Genomic DNA, 26,396 nt, shown 5'->3' with positions numbered 1-26,396 from the left:
ACCATAGAAAATTTAAAACCTATTCCCTTCAAGCCAATCATTCAAGCCAAAAAACATTTGTTTTCAAGGACTTAAGAACTTTCTCACACGTATTTGTCAGTACTGATAGCTTTCGTCGTAGTATACAACAATCTTATCATGGACTATACACAGTTGAAAGGAGAACAGATAAAGTTTTCACTTTAAAAATAAATAAAAAAGAAGTCAATGTTTCTGTAGACAGAATAAAGCTCTATTTTTCTGACAATTCTACAGAACCTGATGTGATTTCCAAAATTCCAGCCACTGTTAAAAAGAATTCAGTAGCTGTATCACATACTGCAAATTCAGAAACTCCTTCGACTAAGCAAGTCACCAGCGAGAAAAGAGTGAGATTTGCTGCTCCAAAACTAGTGACAAGATCTGGACTAGAGAAGCATAATCCACGATTTTTTGAATAACAAATAGTTTTGCTATTGTTATTTTTAAATATTTGTTCCAAATATTTGTTTTTTTAATCATATTATTAATTAAAATTATTAATTAGTATTAAATATAAAATTTATTAATTGTAATTAATACTTAATTTACTAATTTAAGTAACGTGTGATTGAATTAATTTATCTATTTCAGCTTACTTTTTAAATGTGATTTTTTTCTCAAAACTAGTTATTTAATTTCTTTATTGGAGTAAACCATTTTCTGAAGAATTTGAAGTAAACATATATGTCTTTCTTTAAAATGTTTACTTTAGTTCTATATTCTACCAATAGATGACGCCAGCAGACGCCAAACAGAATATATGCATTCAAAGCCACAAGCAATTAAAAATGATCTGTATGGAATAGTGCATCAACAAATGCGAATATCGGAAAGTCAAGGTCACTCCCATAAAGTGGAGCTCACTTTCCAGTGAAGTCACAACTCTGGTAAATTTCAGTAATGCGCAATTCAATGATACGTAAATTCCAAGAATAACCAGTCCGTTCACTTCAGAGGGTAAGGGACTTTCCCTATGCATGATTGAACTCTTGTTCGAGAGCTTCCAATGAACAGATCGTATCGATTGTTACTTTCGGTCCTGATCCAAGACCTGTAATCGGAATATACCAGTAAGACCGTATCAAGGATTTGAATCACTCCCCTCTTTGAAAAGTATTGATTACTGGTATTTGTGTCTTTTTGATATTGGTTACGTAATAACCGCTCGTAAAATATTCGTCATCCATAATCTGGACATCCAGTCCACATTCCATCTTGTTACAAGTGACTTTTCTTCATCGTTCGAATTAGAGGGGGGGGGGAGTACTGTGGTGCAACGAAGAAGCAAAAATAAACTCACGTGCAACTTAAAACATTATTGAACTTAGATGGAGTATAAAAACTCAACTCTGCTTTGTTGATTGATTTGTGCTCGAAAAATTTAATATACGCATTAGCGTTACCTCTTTTAATCCTCAGGCGTTATATTTACATGTTTTAAATGTAAATATTAAATGCTTATGTCGTCTTACTTTGGATTGAATTATTTTAACAAGAATACGTCTAATGTATGACAACACGACTTCTTCAGTTTCGCTTTAGTCATCACGCCTTTTTTCCTTCCCTCTTTTTTTTTAAATTCCGAAAGCAAAATCTTATGCTGCAGATTTGGATGTATTCTGTACTGAAGTGAAGTACTCTACTACTAAATGAAAACTGAAAACATTTGACATATAGGATTTAGTTTAGAATTTCAACGTAGTATTTTGTTATGATTCTGTTTGAGTTTTAATATTTGAACAGAAAAATAATTGAGTTTTCTTCATATGAAATATTTCACAAGATATAAAAGTTGATATGAATGTTGTGTAAACGCTTTTTTCACAACGCATTTCGCTTGTTTCAAATGTTTTTCAAAATATTTATAAATTGCGATTAATATGTATGATTTTAGATCATATTTTTCGAGTTGTAGGAGGCAAGTATTTGAGATTTGGTCTTTAATTAAAATTTTCACTTGTAAACATATGTTTATGTGAATGTTTTATTAATACATCGATTCATTTTTTTTACTGGTATTAATAAATGCCAGTATTGTATAATATAATAAATATAAATATATTTCTGACGATCGTCTATTGTTTGTAAGCAGTAATTCCAATTCTACATTAATGTACGTTTATTAATTATAGAATGCTAACGAATGTATGTTAATTATATTATTATAAACAAGCATTCAATCAAGAGTGTTGTAGAATAATCAACATCATTAGAATGCAGTTTGTATTCAAATTTTAAATATAGACGCTCTCAGGATTCATCTCTTATTCACATATATTTTATTTAAAGGGCTTTTTTTTTCATTAACAGTTGAATATTTGCTGTCTGACCATTTTTAATTTTATCTTAGTTGTTTTACATCTGATTACAGACCACCATATACTTGATTTTCAAAGGATTAATTGTTTTAGTTGTCTTCTTATTTCAGCAAAAATAAAATGTTTCCTTTTATTAAGATTCGATTTCTGAATACAGTTTTATAGTTATCATAATATCCATAGGAATGTAATAGATTAATGTGCATAAAATGTAATAGATCTTTAATGTTTTTAAAACTTTTTTTTTCTGTAGTTTTGATATTATAATACTTTTAGAGAAATTAAAGTTGACACATTTGAAAAAATAAAAGCTCTGGTGCATTACATTTTCAAATATCTTCAGAGTTCTTTTATCTTCTTCTGTTATATTGTATTATAAAATATTGTTATTTCTTTTACTCATTTGAAACACACACACACACACACAAAAAAAAAATTATCATAAAATGATGCATTTTGATTTTTTAGAAATTTAATAAAATATGTGCAAATAAGTCAAATTTTGTAATGATGCAAAATTATTTATTTTATCAAATACAGTTGCTTATGGAATATTTCATTTCAGGTAACCATCATGCTGAGTTTCAGTAATTATGTCTACTAATTATATTATTGTTATATCTGTTTTGGAAGGTAAGTTAGTTAATATTTAAATACTTCTCATAATCTAATTTAAGTATCAATTATTATAAAATAATTTTTCTAACTTTAAGATAATTTTATCCTCATTTTTTAAAAAAATGTGGAGTTCATATAATTACTGACATTTTCTGCGACTCTTACAACTTCTGAAATTATTTTTCTTTGTATCACTTTCTAATATGTGTCAGATGTAATAAATGATGGAAAATTTTGCTAAGTAAATATTTTTTTATTTATTTTTGATAAGGCTGCATAAATTAATTAATCTTTAGAAGATTGGAATTACCAGTGATTTTTTTTTTTTTTGTATTAATGATTCTTACTGTGTTATGGTGATATCATTGTAAAATGTACCTAAAAATTAGTTTTTTTTGTCTATAACGATAAAATGAAAATGTAGTTCTTACTCTACTCTAATCTAGTTCTTCTCTCTTCTAATGTAGTTAAATGTAGACTTTACAAAGTCACTTTACTCTAAATGACTTTAATGCTGTTTATTTTTATAAATGTTTGTTAATAAAAAATCTTTCTTGCTGTTTTTTATTTTTATTTTATTTATTTTTTTATAGAGTTATTACATTTTGTGATGTTTGGATATAAGAACTTTATAAGACTAATTTTTTGTAGTGACCTTTACTGTCTAATTGGTATTACAAGAAAGTAATATTTTAATAATGTTAAATTTGTCTTCATGAATATTAAAATTTGGTTTTGTTAAAATGAATTTTAGAAATAGAACTTGATTTTCTTAGTAATAATATATCAAATTTGGGCTAGTTTTTTAAAAATTGAATTGAAAAAATTTAGAATTAGACAATATCAAATTTTCTGTTGTTGAAATTTCAGTAAGAACATGCCTATTGTTAATTTCTGAATCATTGAAATTATTTTTACTGCATTATTTATAAGGTAATGAGTGACTTATTTTTAATATTTATATTTGCTATATTATTAATTTGAGTAATGTAAACATATATTCTATGTAATTAACTCTATGTGGATGTTTATTCTTTTTCTTACATAATAAATTGTGAACCTTTATTATAAATATGTAAAATGATGTTAAATCATTTGTGTATACATATTTGTATGAGTATCGCAACCAAAATGAAAATGCAAAGTTTTCATATTTTTGCTCGCAAACATTTTTCAATTTTATTTTTTATATTTTACAGATTACCATTAAATGAATTTATTTATTATGTAAAAATGTGATTATAAATGTTTGCATTTCAAATTTAAAAAAAAAAAAAAAACTAATTGTGTTACTCAGAATTTACACAGAAGTTAAATTTGTATGATATTTTGTACTAGTTGCAAAAATTGTTGTAATGTGAGTTATTGTGTGTTTAAATCCAATAATTATCTCTATTTTCATTTAAATTCTCAATTCATGATTTATTTATTTTTTAATTTCAAAAGAAAGTGTTTGTCATATAAAGTTCTTATATGTGAAGAAAAATTAAATTTCCTGGAAATTTTCATCTGTCTGTTGTTGAAGACGCTATTTCTATTAGTTTGATATGCATTTTTCCTTTTTGAACATGATATGCATTTTTCCTTTTTGAACATTTAGTATTTTAATCTCAATGGCTTCTTGTATATTTTAAAAACCTGTAGTTTTCTTTGAATAATAAAACAACAAGATTAAATTACTTCTTATCAGTTATTGCTGAAAATAATTCTTTTACAAAACGTATTTTTATTTTACATTTTCAGGAAAAAACTTCCCAACTCGCCATGACAAATATTTGCTTGTGGAAGCAAAATTTGATGGAGAGGTTATGTCAACAGATCCTGCTCCCCATGTCATGCGACCTCACTTCAATACAGAATTGGCATGGGAAGTGGACAAGAAAGGTCTTCAAATGCATCGTCTGCAGAGATCTCCCATCAAGCTGCAGTGGTATGCTGTTGATCTTGATCTCACTAAAAAAGAGACTATCGGTTACATGATAATTGATGTAAGACTTGCCCAAGAAAAACTACAGGTATATTTTATTAGTTTTAATGTGAGTTTCTAATTTCCTTACTTAAAATTATTTAACATGAAATCTGACTATACTATAATATATTAATTTCTCATGACTTAATGTCATTATTTTAAGTATATTGCTTCTGCATACAGTTTGTCTAAATCTTAAAATAATAATTTAAAGTGTTTATCAGATATTTCATAATTACACATATATAATCTGTAAGAAAAATAAATGCATTTTCATTTGCACTTTATTAGCAAATTAGATTATATCTGCCTTTTAGAAAACAATTTATTTTATTATGAAGTTTAATATGCTCTTTAAAACAAATTGAATTTGTATTTCAGTTATTGGATATTTTAATTTATTCATAATGTTTTATAATCTATAATTGTATTATAGGTTTGCTATATTGTCCTTATTATATGTTGATCATTATGATTAGTATCCCCATATATAAAAATTTTAATATTCAATAAATTTGGAAGACATTAGTTAGATATTGCATTCATTTTTATTAGAATGCAACTATATAATATAAAGCCAAATCAAAAATAGAATTTTGAGTTATGACTTTTTTCCTTAAATTAACAATGGAAAAATAAAATTGCTGTGATTTACAATGTATATATATATATATATATATATATATTATAGATAATAATCCATTGTGCAAAAAGTTGCTATTGATTTGATTTTTAGTAACTACTTACATGCACTTAACCACTCAAGATTATAGTAATGAATTTAACATTCATTAAATAGTGTTTGATTTATTGATGTTTATTCCTTTTTTATCAAATATATTAGCTTTATTTGATTTGCTGGAAGATTCATGGAGTACTTGAACATGAAATTCTTCCCATCCAAGCTTTGCAATTAAATAGGGCAATAATATGGAAGTAAAATTATTAAACCAATAATTATGTATAAAAAAATATTTCTCATGTGCATAATAATTATAATATTTACTGATTATGTGGGGGGGGAGTAAATTACATTAGAGTTATATTGGCAAAATTTGGTTCAGAGTCAAATTGGTGTAGTAAAGCTATTGGTGATGTTCTAGTCACATAAAAGATAAGATTTTCTAGAGTTTTTCTTGAATTTGGTGTTATAAAATTATATTTTCTTCATAACAATATTGTCACTTTTGTCAAATTTTTCAGAGAACTTATTAAATAATTTTATTTGAATATGAATTTAAGTACATATGTATTTTTTACCATTCTATTGATATAAAGTTAATTATTCTTGGAAAAAAAATGATTTTTTTTCTTTGATATATTTTGTTATTTGATTTTTATTCCACTGTATTTTATTATGCAGTAAAAGTTCATTTATAATTATTTTCAAAAATTTTAGGAAAAAAAAAAGATAAAAAGGGAAAAAAACTGGTTTTTCTATCCTTTCTTTTTTTATTGCTGAATTCATTTTCTTTTCTTCCAACTCAGAGTCCCAAGTGGTATCCACTTCTGAACTCAAAATACCAGAAGGAAAAGCCAGAAGTCTTACTTTCATTATATTTAGAAAGGGTTGTGGAAGAAATTCCTTCTTCATTGCCAAATGGTCACAGTGCTTATAGTTCTCGTAGAAATTCTCTGAGCCAAGATAGAAATGGATGCAAGAAGCAGCCTGTTGCACCTAGAATCCCTAAACCATCTACTATGAAGACACCTAATCATGTATCTCATACAAACTCCTTAAAACCAATTTTGCTGTCTCAAGCTGGATGCTACCAAATAGGACCTCCAGAACTCTGCAATGAAAAATATGTATTTTCTGTTACTTTGGCTTTTGCAGCTAATCTAAACAAGGTATGATTTTAATATATTTATGCTAGAAATATTTTTTTAAATTTAATTTGCATGCATGGTTTTAAAAATTATATTATATCAAAAAAAGAATTGAATAACCTGTAATTGTATATAATAAAGGAAATATGATTTTCAAAGGTCAGAAAATGAAGTTGTGAGTGAAATATTAGTGTTTTTAAAACTCTAACACTAATTAATAACACTAACTATAAGAATATAGTAAGTGGCTTTTGAAAATCATGTATGAAGTGAAATATATAAATTTTATAAGGAAATAAAAATTTTGATATTGACAACAGGGGTACTTTTTAAGTAAATTTACAAGGGCTGGTTTAAAGATTATAAATTGCATATCTATTTTGACATTATTAGCAAGAATAATTTTTTTTTTATTTGGTAACTTTTTTTATACAATTCATTTACTTTAAGTCCTTAGTTAGTTAAAGCTTTTTGGGGAATAGTGAATTTAACAAAAAGGAAAATTATGTATTCTTTTCGGTTTTTATTAATATAATTGTTACATTTTATTCTTTTAAATGTACTAATTTCTTTTATTATTTTTATATTAATAGTTGGCAAATAAATGCAGATATTTATTTCATTATGTAAAATGCTAAATCAGTGAAACTCTATGAGCAAATAAATATCTGCAATTATTATTCTATAAGTCAGTAACATTTCCATTATATTTAAGTGACTGAATGTAGTTTATTTAGTATTGGTTGACACAGCATTTACCTTTACCACTACTAAATGTCAAGAACAGAGTTCAATTTTATCATTCCTCTATTCATCTCAGAATTTTTGATACTAATGATATGTATTGCATGAGTTGCATTCACCAAATATGTTAAATAAATATTCTCATTAATTATTATTTCAATATCATTTATATTAGTGCCGTGTATTCTGGTTTCTAATGTAGTAGTTTAAAACATTTGATATGCTCCTATTCATTAGTAATTTTAAAACAGATGTAGAAAAAATAGTTTGACTTTTGCATTTTTACCGACTTAAAATTTCAATTAATAAAATTTTAGCTGATTTAAGTTTGCATTTACAGAATTGGTAGAACTTTTTCTTGTTTCATGTTTTACAACCTTAAATTCCTATTTCACTTTCTCAACTGATAATAATAAATAATAAAAGCAAACAAAAGGAATCATTAAGGAAAAGAATGGCAAATTGTAGAAATTTATTTATTCATTCCTTTATAAAAACTAATTGGTACACTAAAAGTTGATTATACTCCTACATTTATATCATGTATTTCGAAACACTGTAAATGATTTTTAAATTACACATTAATTGATTTTAAGTAAGTTAATTATAATTTGTGATATTTCACACATATTAATTTATTATTGTAAATGAGAAGATGTAAACCATCTAAGGTATTGAGTTTTCGGTGTGATTTTTTTTGGTGGGGGGTTGGAGAGAAGTGAGGCTAATTATTCTCAAATAATTTTCTCATGAGTAAAAGTCATTGCAATTATACATTTGTCCCATTTTGAAGAAATATGGAGCCTTTTTCGTGATATACCTAATAATTTTGAATTGTATTTGAATAACTAGATAAAACTGAGTCAACATATTTTTCTCCAGACTTCTGTTGCACTTGAAGGACACTGGTGCAATCAGATAAAGGCATAAAAGTAATCATACACTTTTATTAATAATGCAGTGTAAATAAATTCTCTTTTAGAAAAGATTTCATTATTTTAGCTATGTTTAAGGGGAGAGTTAAATTCATTAAACTTGTTCCTGGTATTTTCATTCCCAATAATGAAATATTGGGAATGATTCTTAATTAAGGACTTCAAATTCTTGAATATTTATGTTCTTATGTTTATAAATAATGCATTTCAAATAATATTTTGATTCATAGTGCCTTTTTGTATGTCTTGCACTCATATTTTCTGCTATTTTGGATACTAAACCGTAGATTTATGTTGTTAAAATGATAATTCCTTTCCCATTTCAGCTTGCACCTCCTGCTATGTTGAAGTCTTCCAAAGGTTTCTTCTTCTATTATTCCTTGTTTGATAATGATGTTATAACTGAAAAATTCTCCAGTCTTTCCAATCCTGATTTCCTTGCTGAAAGAGCTTCTGTCCGTATATCTAGTTCACCAAATGTATTATCAGAATATTTTGAGCAAAATTCTGCCCTAGAGGTATGTAAAATTTCTAGCAACAATTATTAATATTTGTAAAAATTCTCACCTGTACTTACATTTAGCAAAAATATGTTTTCCTTATTTTGCTAAATATGTACTTTACTTTTTGCTAATTTTTTATTGTTAAGTATATCAATAATTTAAAGTTATATTAATTAAGGTTTTTCAAAAGTGTAAATAGAAAAAATTATATCTTTATTATCACTTTCTTGAGAGGTTTAAAAAACGTTTTCTGTTATGGATTATTTACCTTTTACTATGTGATGCAAAAATCTTGTTATATGAATAGGCTGGATAATATATTTTAAGTATTGCAGAATGTTACTTAAAAAATAAATGGAAATTTATAAAGATCTCCTTTATTTCTTTCTCTTTTCTTTTTGGTAATGCAAAATTGTAATAACAGGTTGTGTGTTGTCATGAAACATGCTAAAAGTTGAACATCACTTTTAAGCATTTTAAAAATGCTGAATTTTTTTTAAAGCCGTTATTTTCTTGAGAAGTGTAAATAAAACTTCTTTTTATGTATTTTCAGATGTTGAATACAGCAAATTAAAAGCTTTGTTTACTAGATATATCAAAAATATATATATTTATTGAATTTGTCTAGAAAGAAAATCAAAGAAAAGAGAGAATTCGGAAAAGAAATCCAAGATTAGATAGATCTACATATAACCGTTTATGATCTTTTTTTTGGTGGGGAGGGGGGCTCCTCCCCCCCCCCAATAGTGGACACTAAAGTACTATGTACAGTGATGAAATACAGACTATGCCATATGTGTTGCAACTAAAGGCTTTTTCAATTTTCATAAATTTTTAATATTTTAGATAGTGAAGAATTTATTTTAATTATGCTTGTCAGTGTATGTTTAACTCTTATGCATGATTAAAGAAAAATTTAAAAATTTGGTATGAGTAATGGGTCATAAGAGTAAAGCAAAATGTATTTAAGGCACAAAAGAAATAGATGCATCGCACATGTGAGAAACTGCACTAGAAACGGGCATGAAAATTTTATACAACACTTTAATGCTTACATTTTTATTACAGTGAAATCTCTTTGATAATTTGATCTCTCATAAATAATTATTTCAAAATGATTCCTTGAATGACCTACAAAGAGGATTTTACTGTATTATATTAATATAATTCATTACAATGTGTTAAATTCTAATAAGTATGATACAGAAATAAAAATTAAAAATACATATTTAAAGTTATATATATTAAATTTTCTAATAAAAATTATGCATTCTTATAAAACATAAAGCATCTTATGCTTGGAAGATATGTAGGTCAAAGATATACATGTGCAAAGGTGGGGGTTTTTTTCCTTCCCCCTCCCTCCTTTCTTTTGACTAAGGTACTTAAAAAGTGTCTAATTCTTACGGCAGTTTCTCGCTATGCATCCTGAATAAATACAATTATGCATCATTTTATTACATTTATTCAAATATTACTGTATATTGTTGCTAAAGAAAATTATATAGAAAAAAATTCTAAATTTCTCTTTGGTTTACTTGATAAATTTTATTTATGGAAATATTATTTATAAAGCAATATGTATGTAATTACCTATATACATTTTTTGCTTCTTAGATATTGCTGTGCTGTGGTGATATTTCTTTGGGATCTGGTCAGATACCTTTAGGGCCACTTTCATGTGTAAATAATCATGATATAAATCAAGAACCTTTGTGTATTGAAGGAAGTGTCCAAGTAATTATTCTTTTTTTTTCAATCTTAAATTATAAAATGTAAGCATTGTTAAAGATATTTAAAGTTTGTTTCTTGTATTATTTTTAATAAAATGGAAATAAAAGTTTTTTGGAAGAAAATAAGTTATTCTGGAAAAAAAAAATCGAACAATTAATATAAAAATTCCATTTTTTAAAACTTTTTTCATAATGGAGTACTCAAAATTTAGAATTTTTATTTCTGATGTCAAAGAAGGAATTAATGTAACTTAACATAACTGTACTTTATTCTGAACAGTCATACTGACTAATAAGATAATGCATGTCCCTTTAAAAAGATGAGTTGCAAACTATTGTTACAAAAAAATTTTCTACTACAACAAATACCGCCAATAAATCGTAATGACGCAGCACATTTAATTGCTATAGTTCAGCAGTTTGTTTGCTGTCTCATCCTCTAATTTCTCTTATTTGTCAGCGACTCCAACTCCTCTCACACACACACACAACTTTTGACGATCCACACCACGACTTCGGAGTGCCTGTCTTTTATAGTTCCGGGAGGCAGGGCTAGAGTCTTCCAGACCAATCAGGGTGTACCTGGCTGTACCTCGGGTCTTAGTGGATGGATCGTGAAAGTTCTCGAACTTTCCAGTATTATCCATTTAGTCGCTAAATTTGTCGCCAAATGGTCGCCAAGCTCAGCACGCACAATACAGATCTTACAAAGGTTTTAATGGTTTTTCCAGGATGACACTATTCGTGCCGGATAGCAAAATTACAGATTTGTAATACTATTGTAAAAAAATGGTTGTCATAATATAAGCATGTTATGATGGTTGAAATAAAGTAATAATGCTGAAAATAAGCTTAGGTTGATTTACTGATTCTAATAATATAATTGAAATAAGCTAGATTAATGAATAATGATGTTTATTTGTATTCAAAAGTTTTTAAATTGTCCATTTTTAAATATATTTTGTTATATACAAGTCATTTCTTAATTTTCCAATTCCATTAATAATCGGTAAATTCATTATTTTCTTGCCAGATGTTCACTAATAAATAATATAATTTTATATACTTGTTCATAAATATCAGCAAAGTTAGATTTTTTTTTCTTTGCTGAGTAATGTTGTATGTATTAGTATTTTATATCATTTTTAGATAATGCCAATTGAGAAGACATCTCGCTTAGGAGGTGATGATTTGTCTCCCTTTGTTGGCGTAACTGTTGTTTTACAAGCTGATAAGGTACTAAATCTATTATAATCTTTTCAGAATTGTAACATTGGAATTTCATTTCATTTTATTTTTTTAATTAATTAATGATGAGAAATTATAAAGTTTTATGAAATTAATTATTAAAATTATTCTTGTAATTTAATATTTTTAATTAGAGAAGCTATGATAAAATTACTTTTTACTTACCTTAAAAGACTGACACACTTATTTTAATAAGTCCTTACATGATCTTGTTTATTACTCAACAAAACTGTATTAATAATTAAACAATAAGAGAAATTATTATTTTGATTAAAACATGGTCGAGCTTTTTCATGCATATTTTGTACAGTTCATACCATTTAATTTTCTGCAATATATTTTTTAGCCTGATGAAGAATCTAATGAACATAAAGAAAACAGCACACCAGTTCAGGAAGAAATTGCTCCTCCTGAAACATCTCAGAACCATCATCGTTCAGCTTTGACATTAAAAAAAAATCCGAGTTTTGCCCAAAAAATTTTTTCTAAGAATGAAGATATCCTTTCTTCTCATGATGCTCAAGGGGATAAAATTAGTAAGTAAAAATCATATTTACAGGTTTAAATTTATCTAGATGATAAAACACTAAATTATAATTTTTTGTCACATTAAAATATATATTTAGTGTATTATTTTTATTTTACGTTATATTTTTATATATTATTATTATTAAAATATTATATTTTTTATTGTATTATATTTATTTTATTAAATTTGTTGATTTTATTGTATCTACTAATCCAAAATCCATTTACATCACAACATCTTAAATACTGTTTTTAATATTGTTTATTTTTATCATAATGAATGCATTGTAAAAATATGAAATTTGTTTGCCTAGCACGAAGTCATTATGTGAATCTCTCTTGATATATTTCCTGCTGAGTTTATTTATTTATGTACAACAAAAGCTTCAACTAAAAATTTCATTTTTATTGAAACTTACTTAAAGAAAAAAAATTATACGTATTTATTAATAATTAAAATTCTATGTGTATTAATAATATGAATATTAATGAATAAATGAAGTGTGTGAATTATCTATATTTTTATAAAGAATTGTGAGCATTCAAAATGGTAGAGCAATGCATCTCAAAGCCCAAATTTTAAAATTTAATATAGAAATTTTTTTTATTTCATATCTTGTTTGTTGTGAATGATGTTTCATATTCTTTAGTCCATATTATCATTTTTAATTATAGCAGATAAAAAAAAATCTATTAATCATTGTAGAGAATTAACATTTATTTCTAAATTAATTTTTAAAAAACTGAAAAATGTTTAAAATAGTTACTTTTAAAAAAAAAAATTTAAACTAAAATTTCTTTTTCAATCATTCTAATTCACCTTATCTCTTTCAAATTTTTTGTGATCATTATTCAAATATTTCTGTCTAATTTAAAACCTAAACAATCAAAGTACCTTCATTCCTTGGTTTTTTTAAAATTATTTTCCTGGAAAATTCTTTTTTTTTTTTTCCCCCAAAATCTATGTTAAAATATGTTGCTTGCGGAGAGAAGCTTTATTTCTTTGCTGATTTGGCAATATGCCAAATTATAAATCATAAAAAGTATTTCCAATTTTTATTGTTGCTTAATGAAGTTTTAAATTCTTAGGCTTGTTCATCACATTAAAAGGTAACATCATTAAATGCCATCTCAGCACCTTAATTTGCTTAAAAGGAATGAGCTGTAATATTTTAATGTGATAATATAAATAATTTATATGAGAAAATAGTGCAAGTTTCATAAGAATATTTAAATGTTAAATTTGACTTAAAAAAACATACCTTATATAAATTTGATTCAAAATCTGCACAATGTTTTTTTTTCATGATGTGTGTATATACATATGTTACTTGGTTTAAAAAAAGGAAAGAAAAAAAAAACTTTTTTATAAAGCAGCACTTCATTTTATTCCCTTGAATATATTATTTTTCTACTATTTAATAAAATTACTTTTTTTTTTTTTTGAAAAAAAATAATTTTGTGTTGGTTGCAGTAAAATTCCATAGAATACTTGAGATATTTATTATACTGCTCATTTGTATACACCTACAAATGGCTTAGATTTAGATTTCAAATTCAAAAATACCATAATTGAAGTTAGTTCATAACTAAGCGATTAACATTCTTCTTCTGAAGTGTGAAATATCTAAAAAGACTGATAGAAAGTAACACATATAGAATGAAAATATGAAATCCTCTGGATGTAACGCTGTTTGTTAATTGAACATTTTTCAAAAGGGTCATGGCAAAGCCAACCATAGGAAAAATTATACTCAATAAAATCTTCCATTTGAAAACAAAGTAAAAAAAAAAAAGCAAAGTTAGTTGTATTAAAATTTACAATAGTTCAAGAACAATTTATCATATTTACATGCATATATATATATAGAGAGAGAGAGAGAGATTTCCACCTTTTTAAAATTAGTTTTTCTTCTGTTTGCATTGAAACTTAAAAAGCAATGAATTTACATTGGCTTTTCAGTTCTTTTTCCCATACTTTTCTATTTGAATTATTTTTATTTTAACTGTGTAGTTTTGATCTAACATGTTCACAAATTTCAAGGAAATGCTTAGTTCGTTTTTTAAGAGAAAATTCTTATCTTGAATGCATAAAGTAAAGAGAAGAAAAAAAATTAGGACACATTTCCAGCCTCCCCCCCCCCCCCGGCTTCTGGATCGGTGTTGATAGCACTCAAGTTCTTGGTTGTGTCATCTAATAGAAGTTTTAAACTTATCTAAAAAATGAAAACTTTTACCTTACAATTCAGAAGAAAATTTAAGAACTATTTCAAGAACACTTATCAGCTCATTTAATATCTCATAAGTATTTGTGCATGTGTACATACAAAAGAAAAAAAAAATCCTAGTTAAAAAAAATACAATATGGAAAAGTGTAAAGACATTTGAATAAGAAGGAGAGAAAATATAAAATACACTTGTTTTACATTTTGTTTCAACTTTTTATTACCTATGTATAATATTGCTTTAATTTTACATTATTATTGATAGCTTCTTAAAAACTTTCATCTTTAATGATCATGTTTTATTCTTGTAGATGTAGATAGATCTGAAAATTCAAATCCTCACCACAGTGCCGTGCCAAATGATCCCAGTTCTGGGTCCTATAATCATTCTTCTGATAATAGTCCTCCAGAAGTTAGAGATCCAAGCACAGCTATAAACAGTCCTCCTAATTCTCTGCCTATAAAAAATGACAACAGTGCACATCATTTTTCGTTTTCTCTAGATCTGTGCAACTTCAAAGCAACACGATTAGCTCATCCTATTAATCTCTTTATTAGGTATTATGCAATGAAATTATTAAATATTAACTGATTTTTTTCTATCCAAGTTCTTTTATCTATATCTTTTTTTATTTTAAAATTTTCTTTTTCTTACTTTTTGTAATATTATTTTGTTTAGAATATTTTTCTTGTTGTATCATTTTACTTTAACAAAATTGAGTTTTAAAATAGTCTTTGCTTTGCTCTATTAATATTGATTTGACTAATGAATGATAATGTTCAAAATTATTTAAAATAATTGTGTTTTTAAAAATGTAATCAATAGATGTATAATATTTTTAGATTCATTAGCCTTTCTGTTTTTGTAACTTTAAACTAGTTTTTTTTTCTTTTTATAATTTTTAACTTTATAAAAAGCATTGTTTATTGTAATGCATTTGAAAAAGAATCTGATATTTAAAAGATTTGAAATTTCCATCTTGTTTCCTAAGTATAATACATGCTAATGAATCAATTTTTTTCTTAAAGTTTTGCTAGTTTGATTTTAAATATTTTGTTTGGCTTTATTTTAGAGAAATACAGCATTTTTTTTTCACGAATATGTAATAAAAAGTCTTATGAATAAAGCTTTGTTACTAGAAATTTGCCCATTATTTTCTAAAATTATTTTACTTCAAAATGCATTTAAAGCTTGTGTATGATATTGTCATCTAGTTTACTTATTCTAACATATGTATATATGGAAACTTATTAATTTTTCATTTTATTTCAGATATTCTTATCCATTTTTTGGCACTACATCATCTATGGTCACTCATCCTGACATTGAAGTGAATCCCAAGCGAGAAATCAGTATTCCTCATGGTTATTGTGCCTTCAATTTTGCAACTACATTTACTCTACTGAAATCAACTTTTTGGGAGTATGTGTCTTTGTTTAAGAAACAGCAACAAATACAAATTAGTTTAAGTGGAATTCTTCATTAAGTTGTAAAGAATATTTCCAATATTTATGTATATGTGTGCAGTTTTACATGCACCAAACATAAAAATTTAATTATCATTAAACGAAAAAGATTTTTCTTTGTTTAATATATGTATTTGCTGTTAATTTTAATGTTGGTTTTTATTTTGTCATTGTAATAATATTCAATATTACTGCAATGACATAATATAATGAATATAATACTTATTATTATATACATGCTTAAATATAATTGTTCTTGACCTGCCTTTGTTTAAAAACGTTACTATCATTAAAATAGGTGTTTTACTGAAGAAAAAAAAACTGAAAGCATTAACAATAATGTTGAATACTATTATTTTAAGAAAGTTGAAGACTGAAAGAGTGAAAGAATGAACTTTCCACATACACATATGCAAAATTCATTAGTTTGTTGCATTTTCAAATAATTGAAGAAGGTATGAGGAATTTGTATTGGAAATGCATTATCATGTTATGCATTTATCATATGAGTAATAATAATTGCCAGCAATAACAATGTGGCAATATTCAAAATTTCTTGAGATGTATGATTTTAATTTTAAAATTTCATTACAGATTTATGTATTATTTGATAATAAAAGTTACTTAGTTGTTTATGAAATGATTTGCTTTGATTATATTAATTTTAAATTTTTATTCATTGTATTTATATTAATATAAAACTTCTTAATTCATTATGAGAATTCATTAACTATATTTTTTTTATTAAACATTCAAATATTTATAATTTTGAAGCAAAGTTTTAAGAATAAATAAATGTTTTTCATATTTATTTCGATAGAACTCCTCTTATACTGGAAGTACTTCACAGAAAAAAAGGTGGACAAGAACAACTTGTTGGAACTGCTCGAATTAATTTGTTTCAAGTTTTAGATGCTGCTTGTGTGAGTCATTCGGTAAGCAGTTTTTATTTTAAATTCTGTTTTATAGTTACTTATTTTATTTCTACTTAATTTTTACAGTTTTTTAAAGTGTAAACATGCTATATAACTGTTGGAAAGCAGCTTTTAAAAAAATTTTAAGTTGTACTTTTTGTTGTGAAGGTAAATTATTGAATGATGTTCTTTATCAGGTTGATAAGAAGCAAGGTATGCGGCAGATGAGTACTTGCAAAGTTGTTGTGACATCTCCAGAAGGGTAATTATAATTTTACTATTTTTGTATATATCATTATTTTGAAAAGTTAAGATACATTTAAGTTTCATTTGAAAATGTAGAGAGATGGATAGACTGACACATTTGTCCAATTAAATTGTTTTAAATATTTGTTTAATGTATTATTATTGCTATTTTTGTTTTAATTTTGGATTATATTAAAATAACCCTAACATTATTGATTTAATTGTGAAAATAGTTTGGAAGAGCTGTTTATTTTCTGATAATTAATTATTACTTAGTAATAATTGAAATTTCTCCCGGTTAATTTTCAGAGAAATGTACCGGCTTAGAATGTATTTGAAAATTTCATTAAAAATTGCATCAATAATTAAAATAACAATATTTTTAACTTTATATGATTTTTTTTAAAAAAAATTAAGATTTCAATATTAAAAAATTTAAGATTTCAAATTAAAATTTCAATTTGAATAGTTATTTTGCTATATATTCATTTTAGAATCCAGACAAATTTCAGAAATGATTTCCTAAAAATGTTAAATGTTTTTACTTATTTAGGGAATTGTCTATATCTCAAATGTCCCTTACTTAAAAATCTTAACTTTGATATTGAAGGTGAACTCTCTTATTATTTTTATTCTGTTAAACAATTTTATGTCTCTATATATTTTTTTAATTTTTGTATATATCTAGTTATGAAATTGGTGAGATTTATGCTGCTTTAACTTTAATTGATTTTGGACCAACTTCTGCTCTTTGTGATCATCATTCAAATAAATCTACCATATCTTGCTATAATGAGGTATGTTACATTTTTTTAATGTAGAAAATTAATTTTAAATGCTATCATTGTTTGTTCTGATAGAAAATATCATATACTGATTACTGAACATTGTATGGAGTTTCCAGTTCACTGGATTTTTTCCCCTCATTAGTTTACCTGCTGTTAAATAAGTTTACCTGCTGTTTCCTAACCTTATTATTTCTATTTGCAACTATTGTAATATCACCCATTGATTAATTGATATAGCAATAAAATCAGTAAACATATTTGGCTCTAATGTTTATTTTTTATTTTTTTGCTGTGAAAAGCTTTTTTAGTTTCTAAAATTTACATTTTTTTTTCATTAAATAATAATTTTTTTCTTTATAAAAGCATTAAGATTAATGTGACAAAATAATGAATTGAAAAATTTGATTTTAGGTTCGTAATTATGTCCCAAATTTCAATGTCCCCATATTGAGGCAAAATGGACTAACTCAAGATGAACTTCTTCAGGCTGCTTTAGAATTAGAATTGTGGCAAGAACGACAAAGAGAACTTTTTAGAGCTCAGGTATATTAAATTTAATCTATGTGTCCTTTTTAATATTAATTCATTTGGATTATATGTAATGTTATTTTATATATATAATTATTCTTTTAAAATATTTTTTTCTTTTTTAAAAAAAATACTAGAATAATAAATTTTCTAGTGTAATCCAAATTTTTTTGTGTATTCTGTAATTTGAGTAGTATAATTTAAAAAAAAAAAATATTTGAACATTAGTTCTAGTTATCAGATTTCTTAAATACATCATCATTCTTAATTAAAAATATATTATTGTTATAAATATTTTTATAATGCTTATTGTTTAATTCATTTTAAATAAATTTACTTCTGAAGCTCAAAGATAAAGAAATGCAACATCTATCAGTTCTTACTTCAGAATGGAAGCAACGAGATATGGAAAGAGAATTGTTACTTCAAAGGCAGGTGAGAATTCTTCTTAATTTATCTGATTTTTCAAATTATATTTTTATATATATTTTCTACTTTGTTTGTGCCTGTCTTTGGCCAATAAAGATATACGACATATTTCTGATTCATAAAGTTTTGCATTTTCTGCTTTCAAATTTCATCTTTGATAGATAAAACTAAATAATATATTTTCTCTTAATGTATCTGTACAATCAGTTTGATTTTAAACTAATTTGAAGCAGTAGTAAAAATATATTAATACAATTTACATGTTATCTATTATTAATAAAATAATAATTGACAGAGTATGAAAACATTTAATCCATCATAATATAATAGTATTTGAATACTTAGAACCTAATTAAAAGCCTTAACCAAAAATTAAAAATACATGAAAATTATTTTCAATTTAAATAAAATTGTTCTTAATAAATGAGAAAAGCCAGGAGTTCTTTCTTAGAATTTTTTCCTCATTATTGTTAAATGAGATATTTATTTTATTCCCTTTGAACACCTAAAATTAATGTTTTTTCAAGTTGTAATTTTTTACTTCTACATATGCTAGTGTATACACTAACATTCATTGAATAAAAAGAATGATCGATTATATTTCTGTTCTATAGCTTCAAGAATGTCAAAAATTAGAAGATAAATTAAAAACAACATTAAAAGATGCTGAATTGAAAGAAAAGCAGCTGTCAACTCAAGAAAAAGAAGTAATTATTTATATTATATTAAATCTTTATAAATTAACCTGCATTCATTTTAGAATTGTGCTCTATATTTTTATTTTGACTTTTATTTATCATACATTCATACATTTTTTTTTAATCTACAAATGAAATAAAATAACTTTTCTGTGTTGAAACAAAACAATTTATTCGCTGTGCTTACCAATAAATAAATATTTAGGTAACTTGTATTTTCAAACTGTAATAACTTTCAAATATTTTTATTGGAATATTTGATTTGAATTAATAAAATAGAGTGAAAGGGTTAGAGCAGAAGTACAGACATATTGCCCTGAGATGCTTTTAGTCACAGTACTTAAAAATGGTAGTAATTATTTATATTTCAGTTTGTACGCATAGAAAATATTTTGGAGAAGAAAAGAAAAAAAGAAATTATTCTTTTATAATTAAATTTGTTCATCATGAAAAACATATGATATTGAACAAAAATTAAATACTAGGAAAAAAAATTTCTTTTGATTACTTTTTGCTATCAAATTGTTGTTTTCCATTCTATTGTTGTGTCATTGATCTTTTTTTACATCTTTAACACTGAACAACATTTTATTTTTTCATTTGGTTATTGAATAGAATTAATGATCTAATGAGTGAATTTATTTAGACTATTAAAAATCATAAAAATAACTTTTTTGAATCAACAAATCATTAAAGGATTACTTAATTTAAAATTTTAATTCCATATTCTAAATATAAAGTATTAAAATTTTTGTACAAAGTTACTGAATTATAGTTCCATGCATATTAATTACAAAAAATTATCATATTCATATAAAAGTTTTTTTTTTTATTCCTTTAAAATTAATAAAAGAATAGAATATGTTTTAAATAATTTTGCTTATATAAAATTTAATTCTTCAGTGTTTTTTCTTTCTTTTTTTTTTTTTTTTTTTTCTCCTAAATTCAGTTTTAACTATTAGATTTAAATGTTAATGTTAAATGAAGGGGAACAACAACAAAACTTTTAACATCAAATGGTTTGATAAATTTTACACATTACTTATATTTTAAAAAAATATTATTTTGCTTGCTAAAAACCTTTTTTTCAAGGAACTGTTAATTTTTAAATATAAAAAGAGTATTTCTGATTGTATTTATGGTGTTTTAGATGCTGTAGTTTATTGTATGTCATTTTTAAAGTTATCAAAATTTTTGTTTGCTTTTCTTAGCTCTCCATGAGACTCCAAAAATTGGATGAACAACAAGAGCGGCAGAAAAAGGAAGCAAAAAATCAAATTGAATCCATTAAAATGGAATTTAATGAGCTTTTAACACTTGAAAGGTAAAACTTTATAAATTTGTAAGAATAAAAAGAAAACACATTTAAAATTTTTGAAATCTTAATAGATTTAAATTGGTATATATGACCATTCAAATGAACAGTGATAATGGATATTTGAATATTTATATTTTCTTTACTTTAATTCTGTACTTGTCTTTGTTGTTTTGTATAAAATATTCTCTGCAATAATTTTTTTAGGTTAAATGTACGAGAATTGGAACAGAAGAATAGTTCTTTAGTTCAAAAGGTGAATATTTATATATGCTATTATTTTTAAGTTCTTCGATTGTTATATTTTTCTATCTAATTTTATTGGGATTAGTTTGTGACTTTACTATTCAATTTTCTTTACTATCCTGTCATATGACACAATTTGTTCAGGAAATGTATTCGATAAAATTTAAAATCTATGATTTATGTTTTTCTTATAATTATTATATATAATTATAGAGAAATTAATTTTAATTTATAATTGCAAAAAATACAATGATTCTATGCATGTTTAAAACACATGCATTATACTATCACATTACATTTTATATTTATGCTAAAAATTCAAAATTCAAGTTATAAAATTCTTAGTTTAGGCCTTTATAGGTGACATCTTTTATGCTAATTTCTGGTAGATGAGAAATTATTAATAGTATTAATATAGTCTGTATTTTGATATAATTTATTTAATGTTTTTAATATATTAAATTAATATTAATTCATTTTATTAAAAAAAATTGATTTGTTTTAACATAAGGCTATGTATTTGATCTATGTTATAAAGTTTTTCATATGCAATAGAGATTTCATTTACCTATATTCAGAATTTTAGAACTATTATATAAATATTCCTTTAAAAAAATCCCCTCTATCTTTTGCAGAATATATACTTTTCATTTTCTAGCCTAAAACATGAAATTTATTATAATATTACTCTGATAATTTTAATAACTTTTATAGTCATGTTTTTACACATCTAAATATATGTACTTTTTTATATCTGTTTCTTTTTAATACAAAAAAAACCCTTCATTTTATAAGCATTTCTTTAAGTGCATTTCGTTATGTATTGCATTATCACTCATCTTTATGTTTTAACTAACATGTATACTGCTGCATTGTATTGCATTTTGTGCATTGTATGTTTTTTTAAGGAAGAATTTAATTTTTTTAGGTTAAAGAGCTTGAAAAAGAATTGCTAGAAGTGCAAAGTGCTGCTGATAGTTTAAAACTGCAAGCTAGTAAAGATCCAGACGTTCAGTTGAGAACAGAAGTTAACATTTTAAATATGGAAAAGGTATTTATTTTTACATTTATTTCATTTAACTTTTATACAAGGATATGTTTTATTTAAAATATATTATCATTTTAGTCTAATGCTAAATACAGCTTTAGATTTTATTTACATTTATTTTAAAATAGTTATGAAATCTATTTGGTTTCTGTTACTTGAATTACAATCATATTCCTGTGAAATAATTAATATCTTGGCTGAAAATACAATATCTTGCTGAAATAATTAATATCATTGCTTCTAAATTATTTAAATTAGATCATACATATATGCATTATTAACGTCGCCTCAGAAATAAAAATATTTGCTTCTTTTTCAACTCATCTTTAAGACAAACTAAACTTTAAATTTTCTTAATGTGTCTAGTTTGTATGTTAGATATTGGGCTTTTGCTTTTAGGCTGAATTGCAACAAAAATTAGAGACTGCATTAGCTTCTAAACAAAAATACAAATACCAATGGAGTCAAGCTGTAAGACAGATCAATGCACTTCAGCAGAAAATTCATATGATGGAATGTTTAGAAAAGGAGAAAAAGGAAAAGATTGCTGCTTTACAACAGAGAATAATCAATGCGGAAGAAAAGAATGCTCACCAAACTAATGATGATATATTGGAAATGATGAATGAGAAAGTGCAAAGGTAAAGATAATTTTTTCAGTAATTAAAAAATTAATATTATATGCATTATATATTATTGTTTAATTATTGACCCAAACATTGTTTACCAAACTAAAATGCTATTAATCCATTAAATATTTGCATTCAAAATTATTTCCTTTTAATTAAAGATTTTATGAATATAAATAAAAATTCTTTAAGAATAAATGTATTGAATAATTATGGGTCCAAATTACATTAGAACCTTCCCTTTCTTAAGGATGTAATTACTATTACAAATGCTTAATAGAATAATAAATTAGTAATAATTAAGTGTTTTGGATATTAACATATAACCAATTTAATTCGATATTTAATTGAAATTTCTTTTTTAATTAAAATTTATTGTTTTTTTTTTGTTTTTTTAATATTTGTTTGCTTTTAATTCATTTGTAGAAGAATTGTTTGAAATAAAATTATTTCTAACAATTCTGGTACAAATGAGTATAACAATACTTCTAACAGTAGGAATTCTCATCATTAGAAATATAAATTATTTCTAAAGTTAAAAGTTTTACTAATATTTAAAAACTAAGCAGATCAAAATAGATTAGACAAGATATCATAGAAACTGGTTTTTTATTGTATAGTTTATGATCTTTAAGCTAACTTGACTGCTGTTATGGAATTTTCAGCATGAAAATGCTATTCTAGTTAAAAACTTACATAGTTCTAACTCATAACATTTAGCTTAACATCAACATTTGGTTTAACATCAAGTGAAATTTAAGTGCACTTTCTAAAAATCAACTTTTTCTGAAACCAAATATAGCTATTTTTAATCTGCAACATTTGCAGATATTGATTTTTGTAAATTGAAATGATGCTTAGGCTCCTTTTTTTTAAAATGATTTTCCTGAAGTTGTTTAGTTATTGATTGAAATCAAAAATTTTCAGAGTAATATTTTAATTACTCTGCAATTAAAATTTTTTATTTAATTTTTATAAATAAATAAAAACATTTATTATTATTATTATTTTATAGTTTAAAGTCTGTGGTATCTCCTGAAAATATACAGCAACAATTGCGACAGATGTCACTAGCTATGCATGGCTCTGAAACTGTTCCAACCAGCAGTGCATGCCATACTCGTCCAAACTCAAGCACCATGATGAACAAGATAATTTCTAATGGTCCTATTCTGAATTCAATTGCCAAATGTATGACCAGTATTTCAAGTGAAACTGGAAAACATAATTCAAATGTTTCTGTATCTACACCAAGTGATACTTCTGGTTTGACACCCAGTCCACAAGAGCAAAATTTACCCAATGCAAATCAGCTTCCATCAAAATCTTCCACCATATCCAAGCCAACCAAAGAATCGCCAGATCTCAATGGAAATACAACAGCCAAAGACACTAATTTACACATTCAGCATTTACTCGCTGAAAAAGAATCTCTTCTCATACGAGGATATACAGAACAAGATAAACTAATCAAAGAGCTAAATTCTCATATAGAGAAGGCTAAGAATGGATTTAAATAATCTTATTTGTAAAATTTATTGCTTTATATAGATCTGTAGTGGAATTGTTTCAGTATATTTGCTTTGATTTTAAATAATCTGTAAATAAAATTCTTGTACATAGATTTTTGTTGCTATCATCAAAGTTATTGCTTAGAGAACCCTATTGTGATAATATTAATTCCTTAGTCTTTTTTTTTTTCTTAGATGATATAACTAGTGTTTTCTTGTTTTTATTAGATCAAAATATGTTAGTTTTATGAATAGTATATGTTTATAGAATGTTTTAAAGACTAACCCTTCCAGTACAATATAGAAAATAGTCAATTCTAATCTTAAATCTTCTTATTTTGGAAAATAGTTTAATTTTTGTTGCATAGTTTTTATTTATTGTTGTATGCAAAGTAAGAATGTTTTAAAAAATAGTTATGGAAATAGAAATGTTAATGTAAGCCCTCATTGTACAAGATTCATCATGAAAGTATTATTTGAATTTTATTTCAACGATTTGCAACGAAAGTGTATCTTCTGTGATGTACTTTTATTATTATCTTTGCAAACTCTTACTTTTGATAAATTCACAAGAGCTGAATTTTCAGAGAAATATTTTCAAACTATTTTCCCTAGAATTACCCACTTTCTGCATATAACAAATTTGCACTTAAAGAAAAAAAGTTATTACTTCCAGGTTTTGGATCAGTATTTGAATAATTACATCAACTTATTTGATAGATATTTTTTTTGCTGTATTTTATTATTAATATGAGGCAAATGAATGCATTGCATATGTACATAGAACAAAATAGTTTTTCATAAATTATGTGTTTTTAATTCAAATTCAGTCTCAGAAATAAAATTGAAGGTTGATGAATAATAAAAGACAAGGAAAAAATAATAACTAAGAAAATCATGTCAGTAAAAAAAATTTTTTAAAGGGAATTATAACTTCTGTTTTGTTAAACCATATTTTATTTAGTTTTTATACATATATAAATTCAAGACTATGTTTTATTACTATTATTGTAAAAGTGTTACAAAGAAAAAGAAAGGGGGGGGGGGATATATTTATAAAAGAGCTTGAAAATATAACATTTCCAACATCTATTATTACATTTTCTAAATTTGTATGCTTTTATTTTATCTATGATTCTTTTGAAATTCTGATTCATAAAATGAACTTTTACAATTTTTTAAGGTATATGGAAACTTGATTAATTAGAAAATTGATTATTTTTTAAATCAACCTTAATCTGAAATAATTTTAATGTTAAAGTAATTAATGTCTATAATAATTTACCTTTCCATACTAATTTTGAATCTGCTCCAGTCTAGGATATAAATTTTGTGCAAAAAAGTATTTTTATTGCATCAATTGCTGATAAAAAAAAAATCTGGTTCCAGAATGATGTTGTTTTATTGATACCTCCATTTCCTGGTACTAACAACAATCCTGCAGAAATCTCTAGTCCTCTTATGTATAATAATTGCTGTGTATTTGTATTTTATATGCATTTTTAATAAGAATTAGTTAATATTGCACCAAATGTTTTTACTTTTATACTCTGGCATATCCTTATTTACTATCCAGTTTGAACTTCACATGCACCTAAGTTATTTTAATAAGATATTTAAAGTAAAAAACAAAACTAATTACTCTAAATTCCAGCTTATTATATAAATTTTCTAATAAATGTGTCTTTATTACAAAAATATCGTAGCAATATTTTTTTGTTTGTTTGTTTTATCCTTTTTTACCTTATTCTATGCTCTCTTACTACTTACAATTTTTTACATGTAAATTTTATGCATATAAGATATATGCATCCTATATACTGTTTTATGAATTTACTTTATTAAATATATATGATTTATGTTTTTACCCTAATTTACATATAAAGCTTGTTTTTAAGACTATAA

The 26,396-nt window shown here is 24.8% G+C and overlaps 1 protein-coding gene across 1 annotated transcript; it reads left to right on the top strand.

Moving 5' to 3' along the window:
* The first annotated feature begins 1,667 nt into the window (after positions 1 to 1,667).
* Positions 1,668 to 26,396, top strand: LOC129988294 (centrosomal protein of 120 kDa-like). The gene is made up of 21 exons (XM_056096481.1): positions 1,668 to 1,939; positions 2,905 to 2,972; positions 4,701 to 4,972; positions 6,415 to 6,777; positions 8,762 to 8,953; positions 10,556 to 10,675; positions 11,821 to 11,907; positions 12,266 to 12,455; positions 14,984 to 15,230; positions 15,946 to 16,095; positions 16,960 to 17,074; positions 17,251 to 17,315; positions 17,988 to 18,096; positions 18,499 to 18,630; positions 18,961 to 19,050; positions 19,659 to 19,751; positions 20,954 to 21,066; positions 21,265 to 21,313; positions 22,232 to 22,354; positions 22,751 to 22,992; positions 23,996 to 26,396. The coding sequence occupies exons 2-21, from the start codon at positions 2,933 to 2,935 to the stop codon at positions 24,498 to 24,500; spliced, it is 3,297 nt and encodes a 1,098-aa protein (XP_055952456.1). The 5' UTR covers positions 1,668 to 1,939; positions 2,905 to 2,932; the 3' UTR covers positions 24,501 to 26,396.

Source organism: Argiope bruennichi, chromosome 10, assembly GCF_947563725.1.
Source record: "Argiope bruennichi chromosome 10, qqArgBrue1.1, whole genome shotgun sequence".
Taxonomy (NCBI): domain Eukaryota; kingdom Metazoa; phylum Arthropoda; class Arachnida; order Araneae; family Araneidae; genus Argiope; species Argiope bruennichi.
This window is presented reverse-complemented; position numbering and strand designations above follow the sequence as displayed.

Coding starts and splice junctions, on each gene's coding strand:
- LOC129988294 (XM_056096481.1), top strand. CDS start 2,933: ATGTCTACTAATTATATTATTGTTATATCTGTTTTGGAAG. Junction 15,231..15,945: donor CCTATTAATCTCTTTATTAG/GTATTATGCAAT, acceptor ATTTTATTTCAG/ATATTCTTATCCATTTTTTG. Junction 19,752..20,953: donor TGTCAACTCAAGAAAAAGAA/GTAATTATTTAT, acceptor TGCTTTTCTTAG/CTCTCCATGAGACTCCAAAA.